General features: G+C 51.1%; 1 protein-coding gene across 6 annotated transcripts in view; it reads left to right on the forward strand.

The window, feature by feature from the left end:
- The window catches only part of MTMR1 (myotubularin related protein 1), a 58,579-nt gene that overhangs the window by 19,604 nt on the left and 20,121 nt on the right, over positions 1-18,854 (forward strand). For all 6 annotated transcript variants that reach the window (XM_045995255.1, XM_045995257.1, XM_045995260.1 and 3 more), the window contains 9 exons: positions 1,668-1,743; positions 4,120-4,214; positions 4,598-4,705; positions 7,395-7,496; positions 7,806-7,889; positions 8,937-9,086; positions 9,956-10,144; positions 17,916-18,101; positions 18,492-18,698. In XM_045995255.1, coding sequence (XP_045851211.1) covers positions 1,668-1,743; positions 4,120-4,214; positions 4,598-4,705; positions 7,395-7,496; positions 7,806-7,889; positions 8,937-9,086; positions 9,956-10,144; positions 17,916-18,101; positions 18,492-18,698 — 1,197 coding nt within the window. The remainder of the gene's footprint in view (positions 1-1,667; positions 1,744-4,119; positions 4,215-4,597; positions 4,706-7,394; positions 7,497-7,805; positions 7,890-8,936; positions 9,087-9,955; positions 10,145-17,915; positions 18,102-18,491; positions 18,699-18,854) is intronic.

Genomic DNA, 18,854 nt, shown 5'->3' on the forward strand with positions numbered 1-18,854 from the left:
AACCCTTAATCTGTATTATTTAATCACGTATCTTGATAAGGAGGATGGACCACATCATTTTGTACCCTCCCTGGAGAACAGACATACCCCAACCAACATTTAGCATGGAATTTGCTTTTCATATTTTGACCTTTTTCCTTTCTTTGTTTTATAACAATGATAAAACTATGATGTATAGGGTTTTTAAATTGACCTCTAAGTCCCGTTAACAAAACATATTGGAATATTCTTATAACAATGCAAAAAATTAGTTTTGAATGTTCAATAATCTAGAGTTACAATGTTCAGTAATTTAGAATTATAAATTGTAATCTGTTTTAAATATTTTGCTTCACAAAATATTATAAAAACATAGTATTGTCTGACCTGTTTTCCGCCAAACACTAGTGGCCTCTTGATGTTAACTATTTTTTGGAGAAAGCAGTCCTGATCAAATCGGTGTGGGAAATGCGGCGTACTCTAGCGCCCTCTTGCTGATTTGGTGTACATGAATATGCTACAGACTTCTCTCACTATAATGAGAAAACAAATCACAGTTTAGCTTTTCTTTCACCCAACATTATCCAAACTTGACCAAAAAAAAAAAAAAAAAGACCTATTCACATCTCTTGGGAATTTAATGCTCTATGAAACACAGCTTGGGAATTGCTGGGTTTTTGAACACCTTATTCTTATTCGTGACACATGATGTCAAAGATGCCGAGGAGAAAGTGACCAGTTTCCTTGGCAGTATGTCACAGGGTAGCAGTAACTTGGAACAGGCCCAAGTTCAGGCTCTGTAACTTGGTAGTTCGCATGCCATTTTCTCAGCTCTCCTGAGCTGTCTGGCACTATGTCCAACCGAACTCAAAGGAAGCTGGCTAGTGGGCAGCAGGGCCAATCTGGACACTTGCAAGTGTGGGCGTGTGTCTCTGCGGCCATCCAAGAAGTTGTTTTCCTGGTCTCATTGTAGCCAGGAAACCTGAGAAGTCATCTGCGATTTGCTTGGTGAGCGTGGACTCGGCGCAGAGCGAATTGGTCTGGGGCAAGCCCAAGGAACACACCCTGCGCCACAGTAGTGATGGGCGCACTCCTGTCTGCCAGACCAGAGCACGCTCTCTCGTGGCCTGGAGGGGATGCCCACTGACAAGCCCCCTCCCTGCTCCCCCCACCCCGATGCTTTGTGCACACACCCAGGTAGCTGGGCTGCAGTATAGAAGCCTAGGGCTTTCCTTAGAACGTCACTGCCGTTGAGACCCCTCTCTGGTTACTTCCATTAGACTTTGGGGTTTCCCACACTAGACAGTGCTTACAGCCAGCTAAGCACCTACATCTAATGTTGATTTCACCTGTGTTCGTTTCATGCTCAGAAGGTAACCTTTTTCTGACCTTCCAAGTTCTGTAGGCAACTTGTAATAGCTGTCTGTGTGGTGATTACAGTATCTATCTGTCATGTCAAGCCATTTCTGTATTAATGCTTTCTAACTGTGGATTTCAGTATGTGTAACAATTTGCTAGAAAATGCAGCATGGTGTCCTGTGATGCTGAGCTTTGAGATTGTCTTGTAGGGGGAGGGGGCATCAAGTTTGCACGCTTCTGTAGCCATGTAGCAAAAGCACAGAACACCACAGTTCTTCCCAGGTATGCAGTAGGAAAGGGAGATTTACTCCTGTTTGGTTTTTTGCCAGGCCCTAAGAGATGGAAATAAGCTGGCACAGCTGGAAGAAACACCACTTTTTCCAGGAGAATCCATCAAGGCCACTGGTAAGTTCAAGGAGCACACTGCGCTTACGGAGGGCCATAAAATGAAATGGCATTTTACTTGCGAGCATGGGTGAGGTATGTGCTGGAGATCAGCCAAACCAAGTTAGTGAGGGGACAAGTGGACTAGGTCTGTTCATTCTTCTTAATGTCCTCGTGACCTTAGGACCACTCTAAGTTCCAGTTGAGTGTTTGGTGGCATCACCAACAGAAGAGGGGCCTGACTTTTCCTGAGGAACTGAAGGCTGATTAGACTCACTGTACCGTAATGCTTCGTTGCAACTTCATTGTCATGTACAACGTCGTAGAACATCGTAGTAATGTAATGCTTCGTTGGAATCCTTCGCTATAAGAATATATTGACAGAAGATCCATGTCATATCTTAATAACAGTTTTGAGAACTTGGCAAAAGACTTTGGGTGGCTTATGAGACGCCAGAAAGTACAATGGGAGCACAAGAGAAAGAGCATGTGTTCCTACCCTGCGCTGTAAGGGCAGTGGCACGAGTAGAGAACCCCCATCCCCCTCTGGACCGCCAGGCGTTTCCCAGGTAGTCTACCACGCTGTGCGCAGACGGGAGGGCAGCTAGGTGTGACCTTTTCATCTCAGCGCTGCGGGGCTTGGGCTGGCCCGTCTAGTTCGCTACACAGAGTGCTGCCTTCTACCCTCATGGCTCTCTCCCAAAGATGTGCGCTTGGTCTCAGTATAATCATCTCGTGTCGGAATGTTTGAGGGGCGCCTGGGTGGCATAGTTGGTCAAACATCTGACTGTTGGTTTCGGCTTGGGTCGTGATCTCAGGGTTGTGATTTCAGGATCATGAGATTGAGCCCCATGTCGGGCTCAGAGCGGAGTCGGCTTGTCCCTCTCCCCCAACCTTGCTCTCTCACTCTCTGAAAGAAATAAATAAATCTAAAAAAAAAGAAAAAAGAATGTCTGAGTAGCTGGGCTCTCCCAGGGCCTCGAAACGACTCTGCTACTGTGTATCCTGGTCTGTGGCTCCCAACCCTGTTGATCCCACAGGTGGTCTTGAAACTTTCTTTCTTTCTTTCTTACCTTCCTTTCCTTTCTTTCTCTTCTAACTAATTTATATTTCCTACAGTGTTATGGAAATGTAATCATTGAGTAATTTCTTCTTTTGTCTAACTCCTTCCACTCCGCATAATTATTTTGATAGCCATGTTGTGAAATGAGTCAACAGTCATTCCTTTTTCCTGCTGAACGGTGTCCTGCAGTGTGGCTACACGACAGTTTGCTTACGCATTCATCTGTTGGTAGATATTTGGGCCACTTCTACTTGTTGGCTATTGCAAACAAAGCTGCGGTGAACCTTCACGAATCAGTCTTCCCTGGTCTCAGGTCCTGTCATCCATGCTGCACCTTGGACCCCTCCATATGAATCTCCCACAACTCTGCGCTCTCTCCTCCCCCCTCCCTCCCTTCTTCCTCCCCATCCTGCCTCACCCCTCTGCTTCCCTGCTGAGCTAAGTGGGTCCTTTTCTGAGCTCTTACTGTGCCCACGGGGTGGGGTTACTTTAGCATTTGTGAGGCCGCCTTACAATGGTGATTTTCTGTGTGGTGCCTCTCATAGGGTTCGGCTGCTTATGAGCAGGAACTGTGCCCGGTTCTCCCTAGAACCCCAGCAACAGAAGCTGCTTAGTACATACTGAGCTATAGAAAAGTTTAATGGAACTGTTTTGAGAACTTGGCTGGATGACAACTGTAGGGCCTTTAATCGTCCCCCTCGGAATCCCCGATAGCTGTACGCACTCCCGCTGTCCCGGTGCGGTGGCACTTGGAGAAGACGGCGGAGCTGTGGCATCTTTGTGATGGGGGGAGCTTCTTCACTCTCACTGGACGCTCGTACGTGGTTGATAGCGATACTAAATATGTCGATATTAACAATAAGAAAATGAAAATTGACATGGAGGCTGATAAGGAGCTGGAAGCAGAGAAGTCGTTTTCCATGCCCCCGATGTGGTTCTGCAGTTTCCTTTGGAGGTGCGTTCGCTTTCATCAGGGGGAACTGATGAAATAGCAGCCCAGGGGCTTCAGAGTTTGATTACTGTGTTTTTGAACATGATGACTTTATTGCTCAGGGAAAATATTAACTACCTGGAAAATAATGACAAAATGTAACTTATTATGAGGCTCTTTACTTAAGACCCCACTAAGTAGCAAATCAGAATTGTTTTACAAAACCCAGTTTTCTTAGAAGACTACCTGTGTCTTTATTTAATGTGATTAAAAAATGTAAAACTAAAAAAAAATGTAAAACTCCTAGAAAACTGGGATCACAGGTGTCTATATGTGGAAACTCAAGAGTCATTGATGCACAAGTCTGGCAGAAGTTGCTACTTGTTTTTTTTCTTTCTTTCAGTGAAAGACGTCATGTACATCTGCCCGTTTATGGGAGCAGTGAGTGGAACCCTGACAGTGACGGACTTCAAGATGTACTTCAAGAGTGTAGAGAGAGTAAGTTTTTAGAGGGGTATTTTATTTTTAAAATCACTTTAGAACACAGTCAATGATAAAGAAGAAAGCAGAAAGAACCCTGAAATCCCATCACTCTGAGAGAACTACGGGGTGAGTTTTAAGACGTACACATTTGGAAATAGATTTTGCATCTAGAAAAAAGTGCTATTAAAGTTACACTTTAATCGGGTGGGAGGAGTTTAATTGCAATCTTGACATCAACTTCATAAAGCATGTTATAAATCAGACTTCAGTTCTGTAGTTGGGACGAAGGGGAAATGTGAAATAAATGTGTGTTTTCACCCAGAGGAGACTTCAAATATGAAAGATATGAAAGCTCTGCTGACTGACACTGATAGGCCTTCGTTAATTTGTAAACCCAGGACCCAAATTTTGTCCTCGATGTTCCCCTTGGCGTGATCAGCAGAGTTGAGAAGATTGGCGCGCAGAGCCATGGGGACAATTCCTGCGGGATAGAGATTGTGTGCAAGGTATGGTGCGAAGCCCGGGCGGTCTGCGTGGGGCGGTCGGCGTGGGGCTTTTGCTGACGTGCCCACCATGGTCTTGGGGCAGCGAGAATCACCGGGGGTGTTAGTAAGTCACATGGTTTCAGGGCAGAGGCCGCTTCAAATCTTCCATCAGCTAATTTATACCACTGTGGAAGCTGTTGAGGTAAACCTCTTGTCCTCTAGCGAAGTATTCTAATAAACACGGACCTAGAACCACGGTGTTCATGTTATTTGTTACATCCCAGAGAAAACAAGTGAAAAGCAGAGATCAATAGTTTTTTTTTTTTTTCCAGTTTGTTGTTTTAACACGACCCTTCAGAACAGTGGATGGTCAGAGACTTTCTGAAGAGAGAGCAATCGTCTACAAATTCTGTGATTAAAAACTCAATGTCAGGATTTTATGTTTGGTTTCCTCTGCTTCCTCCAGTGGGGAGTAGAAACGCATGTGATGCTTTCAATGCTGACTAGTCATTTAAGAAACACTTTATCCAGTGTGTCTTATTCCCAGAGACCTTACCTCATGGGGTACACTTTACTCATGACCCTCGTGTCCCGGGAAGGAGAGTCCGTGCAGAATTGCTAGAGTCCCTTCCATAGTCAGGGTTTGGATTCCTGCCGATCTGTTTGCTTTGATCACACCTCTCGAGACAGGTCCCTCTGGTTGACCCCAGACTGTAGTTGAACCCACTTTTTTCAAAGAATACTCTTGCAGATCGTGAATCTGCTAGCGTCCTAGACTCCCTGTGGGCGCTTCAAGGCAGCGCTGTCCTGCAACAAACTGCGTCCGTCCTCCTCGGGCCAGGGTTCCCCATGGCGAGCTGTGTGAAGCAGTCTTGGGGCTTAAAGCAGAGGGGTGATTTGATGAGTCCTGCAGTTGGGGAACTTGATCTTTTCATTCTTAGAACTCGCCGGTAACGTCCCATCATCCTTAGGCTAGAGGGAAAGACTCACCAAAAGCCCGTGTATCTGAGCCGGATGAAAGACCTGTGTGGCTTCGCCTCTGGCCACCCTCCCCTTATTCTTGCTAGTCTGGTGCCTTCGGCTGCGCTGACTCGCCTCGTGCCACCCAGCCCTGCTACGGAGTCTTTCACCTGCTCTCTCCTTTGCTTAGAACAATTTCATTCTCAGCAGTCCTAAATAGCAAGTGAGATCAATCAGCTACCAAGGTGTGTGTGTGTGTGTGTGTGTGTGTGTGTGTGTGTGTGTCCATGTGTGTGTTCAGAGTTGCTTGGAGGGAGGGCACACGGGAAAGTGACACTGCCTAGGCAGGTGTCCTGGGGCCACTGTGCGTAGATGTTTTTATGGCCCCGGTGAGCATTTGCCGATGGTGGTTTTAAAATGTTTTCCAGCCAAGCATGCTAGGGCCACACTCCTAGCCCTCTCAGCTCATGCCTGAGAACCTTGCAAGGGGTAAGGTTTGGTTTCTTTCAACAGGTGGTACACAAGGTACCAAGAAGGTACAAAAGGGGTGTGTAGAGCACAGTAAGTCTGTGTCCGCCCAGCCCCCAGCCACCTCGTTCCTCTCCAGGCAGGTGCCCACTCTTGCCGATTGCCATGCACACGGTGGGTGCGCAAGCGTGGCTGTGTGGTCTTCACAAACACAGGTGGTAGTCTATTGCCTAGCCACCCCCCACCCTGCCCCAAACATCTGTCTGGAAGTCCTTGGTATCGGTGCAGAAATGCTGCTGCATTCTGACAGCGCTCAGCGCTCCTGCCTCCGGTGACGGCCCCTTCAGTCATTTCCATTCTTCTCTGTGATAAATAATATTGCAACAGCGACTTTGCCACTGCCTGAATTGCTCTTGCTTTAATCTGTTTGTGGTCATTTTTATCTTCAAATTTCATGTCACGTTAAAGAAGCATGAGACTTTTGTGTTTAATTAATGGCGTAGGTTTAAAAAGGTCAGATAGCAGGAGCGGGGAAGCTGCCTCTCCCTCTCCCACTCCCCCTGCTTGTGGTCCCTCTTTTGCTGTCTCTCCCTCTGTCAAATACATAAAATCTTAAAAAAAAAAAAAAGAAAAGAAACTGGTTTTGGGAAACAGCACTGAATTTCTGTAAGGAGTATACTGAGGGACGCAGTCTCTGCGTGACACGGAGTCCTTGCTGTGAGCACAGAGAGGAAGCTCTGCCGCAGTTCCGTTCTGTGGGGGCTGCAAGTTCTGCAGTCGACCCTTCGGGCAGCTGCTTCAGTGAGCACCTCTGGCAGTCAGCGCCCATCTTCTCGGTACTAACCTTCTCGCTCCCACCCGATCAGTTCCTTCCCCAGTGCGTCCCCTTTGTTCCAGGTTCCTCAATGGCTGTTATCTTGTCGGAGTTGCTTTTGGTCATTGTCTTTTTTTAAGGTGATTTTTAAAAAAGATTTTATTTATTTGACAGACAGAGATCACAAGTAGGCAGAGAGGCAGGTAGAGAGACAGGAGGAAGCAGGCTGTCTGCAGAGCAGAGAGCCCGATGAGGGGCTCGATCCCAGGACCCTGGGGTCATGACCTGAACCGAAGGCAGAGGCTTTAACCCACTGAGCCACCCAGGCGCCCCTCATTGTCTTTTGTTAGTAGAAGCAATCTGTAACATGAGAAATGAATACAGATATTTATCTCTTTATAACATGATGTCTGCCTCACAGATACTCAGTAAATGTTCAATAAGTGAGTTTTGCTAATTCTTTAATAGGATATGAGGAACTTGCGACTTGCTTATAAGCAGGAAGAACAGAGTAAACTTGGGATATTTGAAAACCTCAACAAACTTGCATTTCCTCTTTCCAATGGGCAGGCAAGTACACCAAAATAAACCTTTTTTGTATGCCTTTGTCGGGGGGGGTCTAAAAGTCATGTTTAATTATTCCTTTTTTCCAGAGGTTTCCTTTATCTCTTTCCTCTCTCTTTGTGACTAATATTAAGACGTTTAAAATTTGTCCATTCTGTGTAACGATTAAGGAAAGTGCCAGTTTGTTGCTTCAAAATATACAGGTTAAATAGAAATCTTACTATATTTAGCTCATGGCTGCATAAAAAGCTTTAATATTGGGCATATGATATAGCAAAGGAGCACTAACGTGTATTTTGTGGTTTTTGTATCCAGACGCTCTTTGCATTCAGCTACAAAGAAAAATTTCCCACGAATGGGTGGAAAGTTTATGATCCTGTGTCTGAATACAAGAGACAGGTAAAGTAAGGTCCTGATCAAACCGAAAATAGTGGGTTGAGCATCTTTCTCTTTTCTGACAGGGTAGAAATATAGTAGAGAAGAAACCGTTTGAAACCAATTGTGTGTAGGTATGACTTACGTAGCTTGTACGTTCTTCATCCCTGGGATGCCCCATTGTCCCAAGGCCAGCCCTTTGATGCTGTTGCTGCTCAGCCTTTTTCCAGAGGGCAAGCAGAGTATGAGCACAAGGGTTTAAAAAGCAAATCAACCAGATGGTTTTTTATTAGATATTCTGGTGATGAGTTGATGAGTAAGGATCAAAACCAATGGCCTGAATTAGATTAAGTGTATGGGGAGACTGCATCAGCCTGGTGTGGTGTTCCTGTGCCTAGAAAGTCTTCAGTGCTTTGTCAGGTTCAAGACATTCCAAGAAGATACTGTTTTCATGACATTTGATCTTTGTCTCCACTGTATGTTCGGTTGATACTGCTTTCTGTAAATGTTTGCAGAAAGTTTCTGTGTCTCCAAAGCTCCATCCTCGGGAGCTTTGGACTATCACTCTGCTACCGCTCAGTTAGTCTTGCTTTGCTGCCCACCAACAAACAAACAAACAAACAAACAGAAAGACAGGTGAATAAATGGGCAATAAAGAATCTATGAATAAAAATATAAATTCTAGTGGAAGAAAAGCATATAATAAAGAAGTTCTAGATATCCTACTTCCACCTTTTGAATAAAGACAAAAAAAATTTAAAAAATAATGCTCATTGCAATACTATGCTTATTCTTTATAGAAAACACAGCAAGAAATGTACAGGATTGGGATTCTAGTATGTGATATTTACCATTTTAAAATACGTTTGAAAAGTCTTCTGCTTCATTAAATTTTTAAAAATGGGTAAGAAGTAGGTTTTGTTAGATAAACATATATTTAAACTTTTGAGTAGCATGAACGACAAATTATGGATGCATTTTAGGGGAAAGTAAAACATGGGAGTGGTTCCCAGTTAGTACTTTCTGTAAATGCGAAAGTTTGCTCCCCCGCCCTTCTCTAACACCCTGCAGGGCTTGCCAAACGAGAGCTGGAAAATATCGAAAGTGAACAGTAACTATGAGCTCTGTGACACCTACCCTGCTGTCATTGTTGTGCCAACTAGTGTGAAAGATGATGACCTTTCAAAAGTGGCAGCCTTTCGAGCAAAAGGCAGAGTCCCGGTAAGTAATAAACATCGTCCCTTAGGCAGAAACCCAGACCATAACTAGATCTAATGTGGAAAGGAGCAAGACAGAAAAAACTCCAGCGAGCAAAACAGAAAGTAGAAATATAGGCCTAAACCCTCCACAGGCAGCGGGGACCGCCAGGGAGCAGCAAGAGAGGGCGCGCTGTTGTCGCATTCACGGCGCCCTTCGCTGGTTTCGTCAGGGCGTCTTAGAGCCAAGATACTTGCTCAGACGCACGTGGAACGCGGCGCAACCACCCAGAGCAGCGTAGAAGCCGGCAGGCGCACAAGTGTTTCTCTCGAGGGACAGCCAGACACGTGCGCTCTGAGGACTGTGAACATGTGCGTCCGCCCATGGCACTCACATAAGCAGGTGGCGTCGGAGAGCTGAGAGTGTGCCCCGGCGTGACACCCCCCCCCCCGTCTTCCGGCTGCCTGAGGACAGCGGGAGGTTTGGGAGCCCAGCTTGTGGTCTCATAGGAGCCTGTCCTTGCTTTGCCCTCATCCTGCCCCGTATGTGAGCATGAAGATACAAGATGTTTTTAAATGAGGAGACAGAACGAGTCATTCACATAGAAGTGGGGCTTGACATTAGTCGACTTTGACTTAGTTTCTGGTTTCCTTTGAGTCATAGAATTTGAGAGGTGGGAGGGAATGCTTGGAGCTTATCTAGTCAAACTTCTTCCCACCTGAAGCAGCAGAGAGTTCCAGAGCCACTGTCGTGTAGCAATTGGTTTCAGCCGTGGCCTTGGAGGAGCCCGTGCAGATGAGGCCATCTTGAAAAGACAGCTTACTTTTACTGCCCGGCAATTAGGGCACGGCATTTTGGGAGCCGTACTAATGTTTGTTGCTTACGAACACTAGGTTTTATCGTGGATCCATCCAGAAAGTCAGGCAACGATTACCCGTTGCAGCCAGCCACTTGTGGGTCCCAACGACAAACGCTGTAAAGAAGACGAAAAATACTTGCAAACGATCATGGACGCCAACGCGCAGTCCCACAAGCTTATCATCTTCGATGCCCGGCAGAACAGTGTCGCCGACACGAACAAGGTACGTTCTCAGTAGCGCTACGGAAGCGGCGGCTCTCCTGTCACACGCTGGCCGTAGGTTGTCACGCAGACCGGGGATTGCTCCCTCCGGAAGGGGGTCTCTTTGAGCAGCCCCCGGCTGTGCCTCGCTGGCCCACGGCCCATGCAGCCGTGCGTGGCGTCTCTCTCATTGCTTCTCCGCCGTCCTGTTTGCTGAATTGATTCAGCAAAGACCCAGAAAGAGAATTAGTCCCTAAAGAATCGAGTAAGACTTGTACTGAAATGATCATGAGGGCCTTGAGACCTGGGGTGATTACTTGATGAATTCCTGTCCAGTCTGAAGCTCTGTCAGAACGGAGTCAGCTGTGCGAAACCGGGCTCGCCTGCAGAGTTGCCCTGAGTCGCATGCAGGAGTGTCCTCTGCGGACACCTTCCGTTCGAGCTCCGCCCGCGGAGGGGGACGGGGGCCCTTCAAACGCGGCCCCAGCGAAGAGGCCACACCTCCAGCACCCAGTCTCCACGTCGGAAAATCCTTTCTGACAGTGCGTTCCAGCTGGCGCGCATCTGGCAGTCGGAGGACCTGGCCCTCTCTGGGAGTCACTCACAGATCAGAAGGTGGTAGCAGCCCTTCCACCTCATGCGTACTGGTAAAATGGCACTTGGGTCACAAACGGGTAATGCGCGCCTCCTGACAGATACGGTGACGTGTGCTGCTATGGGACGTGTGGGCTCAGCACGCAGAGGGAGCCAGGAGAGGGCCTGGCGCTGGCAAGGCCTCACGGAGGAGGTAGCGTTATTGCTGGCCATGGATGCGGAGCAGGAGGGGCCGGGCCCGGGCGTCCAGCAGTTGGCCAGAGCACACCCCTCCCAAGGATGGCAAGACACGTAAGGCTGTGGTCACCGAGCCCACAGCCAGCCCGCCCGCTCCCCCGGCAGCGCTTGGCAGTCTGTTTCTCTTGGCAGCTTGTGCCTCTTCCTTCCGTCGTGACTAGTCCGTCGTTGAGTACAGTCTTCAATGAAGCCAGCCTCCTACTGCCCGTCTCCCTCCTGAGAGAAGCCAGTACCTTCCATTTCAGAGAGCACACAAGCCACCAGCCACGCCATTTCCCCTCGCTCCCTGGGTACTTGCTGTGTGTCACGTCTCTGGAGAGGGACACACGGAGCAGCGGTCACGCGATCTGCCACGTGGCCACCCAGTGTGGCATGGGGGACCACAGCGTGTGCTCTGAGAGTAGAAGGGGCCCGCTTCCTTGCTCCGTGCCCCTGGGCAGTGGCTGCCTCCCTCTAGACCACAGTTGCCATGACAGCACGTCTGCTTCCCAGAGCAGGGGTGAAGGTCGTCCTGTCCCGGAGAAAGCATTTGGTTCACGGTACATGTCCTCGCTCCTGAGCCCAGAGTGAACGGCTCTGCCCATGTGACCTTCGTGACATCTCACTGCCTGGGTCCCTTTCTGACCTGGCCAGCTCCGCCTCCTTCACTGGTCCCCCCCCCCCCCCACCTCCCAATGGTGGTGCTGGTGCTCCTTGAACTCCATCTGGGCACTTTTGTAATTTGTGCTGCCTCCCTGGCCATCTCCCCCGATGCCACGACTCCGGACACTGTCTGCCTTGTGAGTCTGATACCCGACTTTCCATTTCACCCTGATCCCTCTGGAAGTCGAGGCCGAGTTTCCATCCTGTGGCTGGGTGGACATCTCTGTTCGGCTCTCTCCCGCGCAGTGACCTCCGTGTATCCGACCTGGCCTGCGAGGCGGGGCAGCGAGAACCCTAGGCTTCGTAACCAGTCTCACTTGGGTTTTCCTCCAGGCTCTGCCCTTGCTGCCCTGCCGCACCTGAGCAGGTTGCTGACCTCTCCGTGAGCCCCAGGTGCCTCTCCTGTAAGATGGACGGTAGCGGCATGTGGCGTAGAGAGGTGACGCCTGAGAAGAGTGGGTGTCATGGCCACGGCACATGATGCTCGTAAGCTCGCTACCCAGGTGGTCTGGCCGGGGCAGTGACTGGTGGTGCCAGTTACAGAGACAGAGAGGACATGGGCAGGATAGGAGTTTCCTGAGGCCCCGTACAAATGACCACAAACTAGGTGGCTTAAAACAACACGTATTTATTGTCTCACACTTCGGGAGGCCAGAAGTCTGAACTCGGCCCGGGTTGTGCTCCCTCCACGGGCTCCAGGGGAGACTCTGTTCCTTGCCACTCCTAGCTCCTGCTGGCCGCTCTGTGCGCGGAGCCGCGCGTGCGGGTCTCGCCCTCTGCTTTCACGTGGCCTTCTCCTCAACGCGTCTGTCTTCCCTCCTCTCTTCTAAGGATGCCCATGACGGCATTCCGGTCTTGCCCGACGGCATTCAGGATGGTCTCTTCTTCTCAAGATCCTTGACTCGATGACCTCTGCAAGACCCTTTTTCCTAAAAAGGTCACATTCACAGTCACCAAGCTCTGCCGTAGGTCTCTTGGGGTGGGGTGGCGGTTTTCAGCCTGTCCTGGGGCGTCCTTCTCACTTAGTTCCCCATGCTCCCAGCTGGTGGGTCGTTAACCCCGTGAGTCCTTCTGCTTCTCTGAGTACTTCCTGTCACCACTGCGGCACTGTCCCAGAGAAGGCAGACGCTTGAGAAGAGCTGCAGCCGCAGAAGCAGTCTTCCAGACGTCCTACCGGCAAGGGCGGCTGTGCGCGTGCTCGCACGTGAAGGAGGCAGAAGCAGGACACCGACCTGCACGTCCAGAATGTTTTTGTCTGTCGTGCTGTCATGTCTAGGAACCAGGCAGGGTGTTTGTCTGGCCACGTCCCTGTTAGCTCCTCTATATGTGACACCTCGTCTGCAACTGGAGACCCTTTACTTCTTCCTTTCCAACCTGGATGCCTTTTATTTCTTCCCCTTGGCTAATTTCCTGTCAGAAACCTCTAGTACCATGTTGAATAGAAGCAGGGAAAGCAGTCATCCTTGTCCTGTTCCCAGGTTGAGGGGGAAAGCTTGTAGTTCGTCACCACTGGATATATTAGCTGTGGGCTTTTCATACGTGCTCTTATCAGGCTAAGGAAATTCCTTTCTGTTGTTGGTTTTTTGAGTGGTTTTGTCATGGAAGGGCAGTGGAGTTTTGAAGGCCTTTTCTGTGTCAGTTGAGATGATCATGTGTTTCTTTTTTCCTTCATTCTGCTAATGTGGTGCATTTCACTGATTTTTGTGTATTGGCCACTGTAGTGGGTTGCATAGTGTCTCCCAGAAATTTGTGTCCATCTGGAACCTCGGAAGATGGCCTTATTCGGGAATAGGGCCTTTGCAGATGTAATCAGTGAAGAGACGGTCATCCTGGAGTAGGGCGAGCCCTCAGTCCCATGACTGGGGTCCTCAGAAGAAGGCCATGGAGAGACACAGACTGAGGGAAGGTAGCCTGAGTTGGGGAGCTAAGGTTCTGGAGCTCAGAGAAAGTTCGGGTTGTTGGCAGAGATGGAGCCCAGTGGCATGCTGGGTGGTGGTTGCAGGTGGGGGGGTGGGCAGGGGCAAGGCTGCCAAAGAAGTCCAAGTTGCGTAAGCCATCTGTGGAAGGCAGGAAAGGAACCCACAGGAGGAAGGAGGACTTCACGTGGGGGCAGGAGACCCCAAAGAGGGCAGGGGTCCTCGATGCCGGGCGAGGAGGAGCGTCTCGCGGGAGAACTGAGTGGGAGAGGTGTCTTAGTCGAGCGGCTCCAACCAAGTGTCTGTGTCGCTATCACAGTGGCCTCTGAACAACAGACATTTATTTCTCACAGCTTTGGATGATGGGAAGCCCAAGGTCAGGGCCACAGCGGATCCTGTGTCTGGCTCATGGCTAGCCACCTTCTTACTGTGTCTTCACCCTGCCGAGAGCAGGAGGCCCACTGTCTTCTGTCTCTTCTTAGAAGGGTGCTGATGCCATCACGAGGGCTCCACCCTCCTGACCTCCCTGCCAAAAGGCCGCAGCTTCTGACATCATCTTTTGAGGATTAGGTCTTCGACACGTGAATTTTGTGGGGACGAAAATGTGCAGTCCCTACAGGAGACGTGTGTGCACTTTGGATTCGGAGAGCGTGGGGATCCCGTCCTGCCCCTTGGTACCTCTGGCCCTTGGGAGTTGCCCGCCCTCCAGGAGGCTTCCACTCTCCCTCCTGGGAAACCCCCTGCCGCCGGCGACTGGCCGACTGATGGGCCGATGGCCTGCCAGGCCTTCCCCAGGCACAGAACAGCTGCTGTGACATCAGGAAAACTGGAGTCCGTCCTTCGGCCGCTGCTCCCTGGGGGTGTTTGCGTCTCTTTCTCCCACGAGGGTTGGGGATTAGCATGAATTGAGAAAACTGATTTTACTTAGTTTAATTAGCATTTAGTCTGCACAGCGGCCCTGTGCCGCTTTTGCAGGTGGGAAGGGTGGGGAGCGAGAGAAGGTGCTGGGGCTGGGAAATCCGTTTTCGCTGACACCCGAGCCTGTGCCATTCACCCCTGCCTGAGGCAGCAGCGTCTTTGCTGCACGCTCTGGTGGTTTTTTATGAAAATAGAATTCTGCCGCGGAGGCAGGACTGTGCTCTGGGCAGCTTTGTCAGTGGTGCGTGTGGCAGTTTCACTGATGTGGAAGCGTGTCCTGGAATTCCATGGGGTGACCCGAAGCACAGCCGGAGTTCACGTACACCCACTGCCCGATCACCTGCCGGGCACACCGGCCACTTGCGGACGTTCCCTCCTGCGTCGCCCCCGCCACTGGGTGCGGGTGATGGGGCTCTCAGCCACGTGCAGCCCACTCCTCCCCAGAACCACTTCCCGGCTGAGTTCTAGATGTCGCCTGGGTTCTCGGCCCGTGGCCTGTCCTCTGTGCTCGGGGGCCCGGGCCCCAGGCCCCCCACCCCTGGCTCCCTGTGCTCCTGCTGGGCCTAGCCTCCTGCCACCGTCCTGCCTGATGTCCTCCAGCCGACAGCTCGGCTCAGTTCCGTTCTGCCGCCTCCTCAGTGCCCCGGGCTGCTGAGTGTTCCCTGAGGACGGCAGGACTCGTGCTGGAATTCTCCAGCCTCCACTGGGCCCTTGGTGGTGCTTGCGAGTCCCTCCTCCCCAGCCCCAGGCTCCCAGAGGCCACTCGGGCCCCTTTATGACTTTTTTTTCTAATGTGCGAGCCCGCCCCAGCCCCTCCATCGCGGGCCCCGACCTCACCTGTCCGCGCGGAGGACAGAGCAACCCTCTGCTGCTGGACCTGGAAGCCGCCTCGTGCCGCCGTCCGTAACCCTCCTGTCGGGCTGTAAGCAAGCTCTCCTTCCAGCCGCGGCCACCGCTCCCGTCCAGCTGGCCCCATCGTTGTCCTGCCCCTTCCCGACGGGCCTCTGGGAGCGCCCCCCAGTCGCTGGGTCCGCGCGCCTGCGAGGCCCGCCTGGCCCGTGCAGCCGCCCCGCGCTCGCTGGCCCGGGGTGCAGCTGTATTCTTCAGTTCTTTCCCTGACTTGCAGAGCTTCGGGTAGTTCAGTACTCTTTCCTTTTCAAAATAGCCTCTTGCTTTTTTGCTTTTTCCTCTCTTCTCTGGCGGCTCTTCTCAGTCTCCTTTGCTTTCTGTGTCTTACATGTCGGTCTTTTCCAGGCTTCCAACCTCCGCTTCTCTCCTGGCTTGCCTGCTGACCTTGAGCGTGGTATGCCTGACCCCTGTGGTCCGATTTCCTCCAGAAGCCAGTGACTTTGTCTTGGTAGCCACGGCCCAGACCTGGCTCTGAGCTCCGGACCCGCTGCGGGTAGACCTCCGCGCTTACATTCCTCCTGCGCACCTCGTGCTCACTACGGGGAAAGCAGAGTCCTCTGTTCCCTCTGCGAGTGTCTGTATCTCAGCAAAGGATACCGCCGCCTCTTGGGGCGCCCGGCCTGGCCTGGAATCCTGGGTGTCACTGTGCTACCTACTTCTGTTGCCCCCCTCAGCCCCCGAGTGTTGCCCCTTAAATAGCTCCAGTCTGCCGTGTCTGTCTGCCCTGCTGCCTCCACCGTGGTTGTCTCAGCCAGATGAGTGCCCGACTCAGAGCTGGTCTCCCTGCGGGAGGTCGCACCCTCCTCCAGGCCCTTCTGCCCAGCACAGCCGTGGTGATGTCGCAGCGCAAGTCTGATGGCGCCGTCGCCACACTCGTCTGTGCTCTGGCCCCCTCCCTGCGCCTGCACGCCCAGCCCTGGGCCACCATCTGGCCGCCTCTCCTCGGCTCACCTGCTTGCCTGCCTCTCAGGGAGCCGTGTCCTTGCCCGTGTCTGGGTAGCTACACACCATGGCCCCTCTGCCCTGTGTTCTTGACCTTCCTCCCCACGGCAGAGCTTTCCTGACGGGCATTCTCTTCTCACGCAGACGTCTGTTCTGTCCCCCTGGCAGCCTCCCGGGCCTGGCCATGTGCCCCCAGTGCACCCTGTGCTCTCCAGCAGAGGACTTGCCTCCCCGCCCCGTACTGCACACATCCCTCTCCTCACCCGTCTACGCCACCAGACTGGGAGTGCCTTGAGGACCAGGGTCTCCACTTGTCATCCCAGTATTTAGCTCAGGGCTGAGCATTAATATCCACGCGCTAAGCAGTTGGAGACAGAATGAAGGGTGTGGTCTTTGGGTTCACAGATACATTTATTATGTTTTTGGAGATAAAACTCATATGACATTAATTTGGCTATTTTATCTGTCCCAAAGTTTACGAGTCGGTGACTTCTGGTATATTCACAGTGTTGTGCAGCAATCCCCCCCAACTCCAGAATGCTTTCATGGCCCCAAACAGAAACGCTGTGCCCACTGGCAGCTGCCGCCCATTCTCGCCCCCTCCCCCTCTAGCCCCCATCAACCACTAATTTACTTTCTGTCTATATAATTTCCTTGTTCTGGACTTTTCGTGCAATGGCCTCATACAACATACAATCTCTGGGGCCGGGATTCTTTCCCTCAGTGTGATGTTTCTAAGGTTCACTCCTATGGCAGCGTGTCCCAGCACTCACTTCCCTTGACTGCAGAATGTTCCACTGTGTGGAGAGAGCATGTTTTGTTTGTCCACTCCTCCACTGCTGGGCAAGTGGGTTCTTTCCACTTTCTGGCTATCGTGCTGCTGTGGTCTTTTCATTTGCATTTTATTTTACTGAAATTGCTTAAACCTCCTGATCTGGGATTTACAGATAGCGTATTACACAGAAATTTTGTGGCGGTACAGCTGTTTCTGTTCAGACAGATGGCACTAGAAGAACCTTTAAAAACCCAACCAGCCTTGAGTAAGATCCGGTTCTTAAAGGTTCAAAACCTGATGATGAGTTGTTCGGGGTTGAATTGCGTCTCCATAAATAACTATGCCGAAGACCTAACTCCTGGTAGGTGAGTGAATGTGGCCTCATTTTGAAATGAGGTCTTTATAGATGTAATCCAGTTACGATGAGGTCCTGTTGAATTAGGGCGGGCTGTAATCCGGTCTGACTCGGCTCCTTAGAAGAGAGAAGAGACAGACAGGAGGCAAAGGCCATGGGATGGTGAGGCAGAGATTTGAGTGATGTGTCTGTAAACCAGGACCACTTGGGGGCTACCAGAAGCTCGAAGAAGCAAAGACGAGTCCTCCCCAAGGGGCTTCTGAGGGAGCACGGCCCTGCCAGTACCTTGATTTTGGCTCCAGAACTGTGAGGGAACATTTCTGTTGTTTTAAGCTGCTTACTGTGTGGTGCTTTGTGCCAGCAGCCGGGGGCGAGTCCTCCAAGGGTTAGGAGGGTTATTTTACACGGAGGGGCTTGTTGCGTCCTTAACGGTCTCTTTCTGATAACAGCAGAAACTGGAAGTGTGAGCTCAGACACAGCGCTGTGTGTGTTTTGTTTCTCACAGGCCAAGGGCGGAGGGTACGAAAGTGAAAGTGCTTACCCCAATGCGGAGCTCATGTTCTTGGAGATCCACAACATCCACGTGATGAGAGAGTCCCTGCGCAAACTGAAGGAGATCGTGTACCCTTCCATTGATGAGGCACGGTGGCTCTCCAGCGTGGACGGGACGCACTGGCTGGAGTATATAAGGGTGAGGAGGGCTGGTCCTTGGCATGCTTCCCGGTCCAGATCTCCGGCGCACCTGCCATAGATCTGTGCGTCCGTGCGGTTTCCCAACACTGTGCAGAAGCGCATCTTTGCAGTGTATGCAGCATCAGACCGTGGGCTCTGTCGAGGGATACTGCTTGGCTCAGTCCTGTTTGGAACGTACTCTGTGACCCTGTAGTAAGCGAGTGCACTTGGCCGTCGTCATTTTCCTTGGTGTAAGGTGTCCCCGCCCCCAGCGCTGATGTCTCCGAGTCGCCTCACTGGGTTGCATTGTTTCATTTATTGACCTAAACTTCTAACATTCTCCGCAGAACTGTTTTTGCTGTCCTCGAAATTAAACGTTGCCTGCTCTAACGTGCCTTCTTTCCCGAAGATGCTTCTTGCTGGGGCAGTAAGGATCGCCGATAAGATAGAGTCTGGGAAGACGTCGGTGGTGGTGCACTGCAGCGACGGCTGGGACCGGACCGCCCAGCTGACGTCTCTGGCCATGCTGATGCTGGACAGTTACTACCGCACCATTAAAGGCTTCGAGGCACTCATAGAAAAGGAGTGGATAAGCTTCGGACATAGGTTTGCCCTGGTAAGCTGAGACCGTGAGGTGAATTCCTGACTTGTTTTGTTCTAGCCTATGCATGTGTGCTTCACGTACAACACACACACACACACACACACACACACACACACAAACACACACGCACGCACTTTCTGCTCTGTGTCAGACCTGAATCACCATAAT

The sequence above is a fragment of the Meles meles genome, chromosome X, assembly GCF_922984935.1.
Source record: "Meles meles chromosome X, mMelMel3.1 paternal haplotype, whole genome shotgun sequence".
Taxonomy (NCBI): Eukaryota; Metazoa; Chordata; class Mammalia; order Carnivora; family Mustelidae; genus Meles; species Meles meles.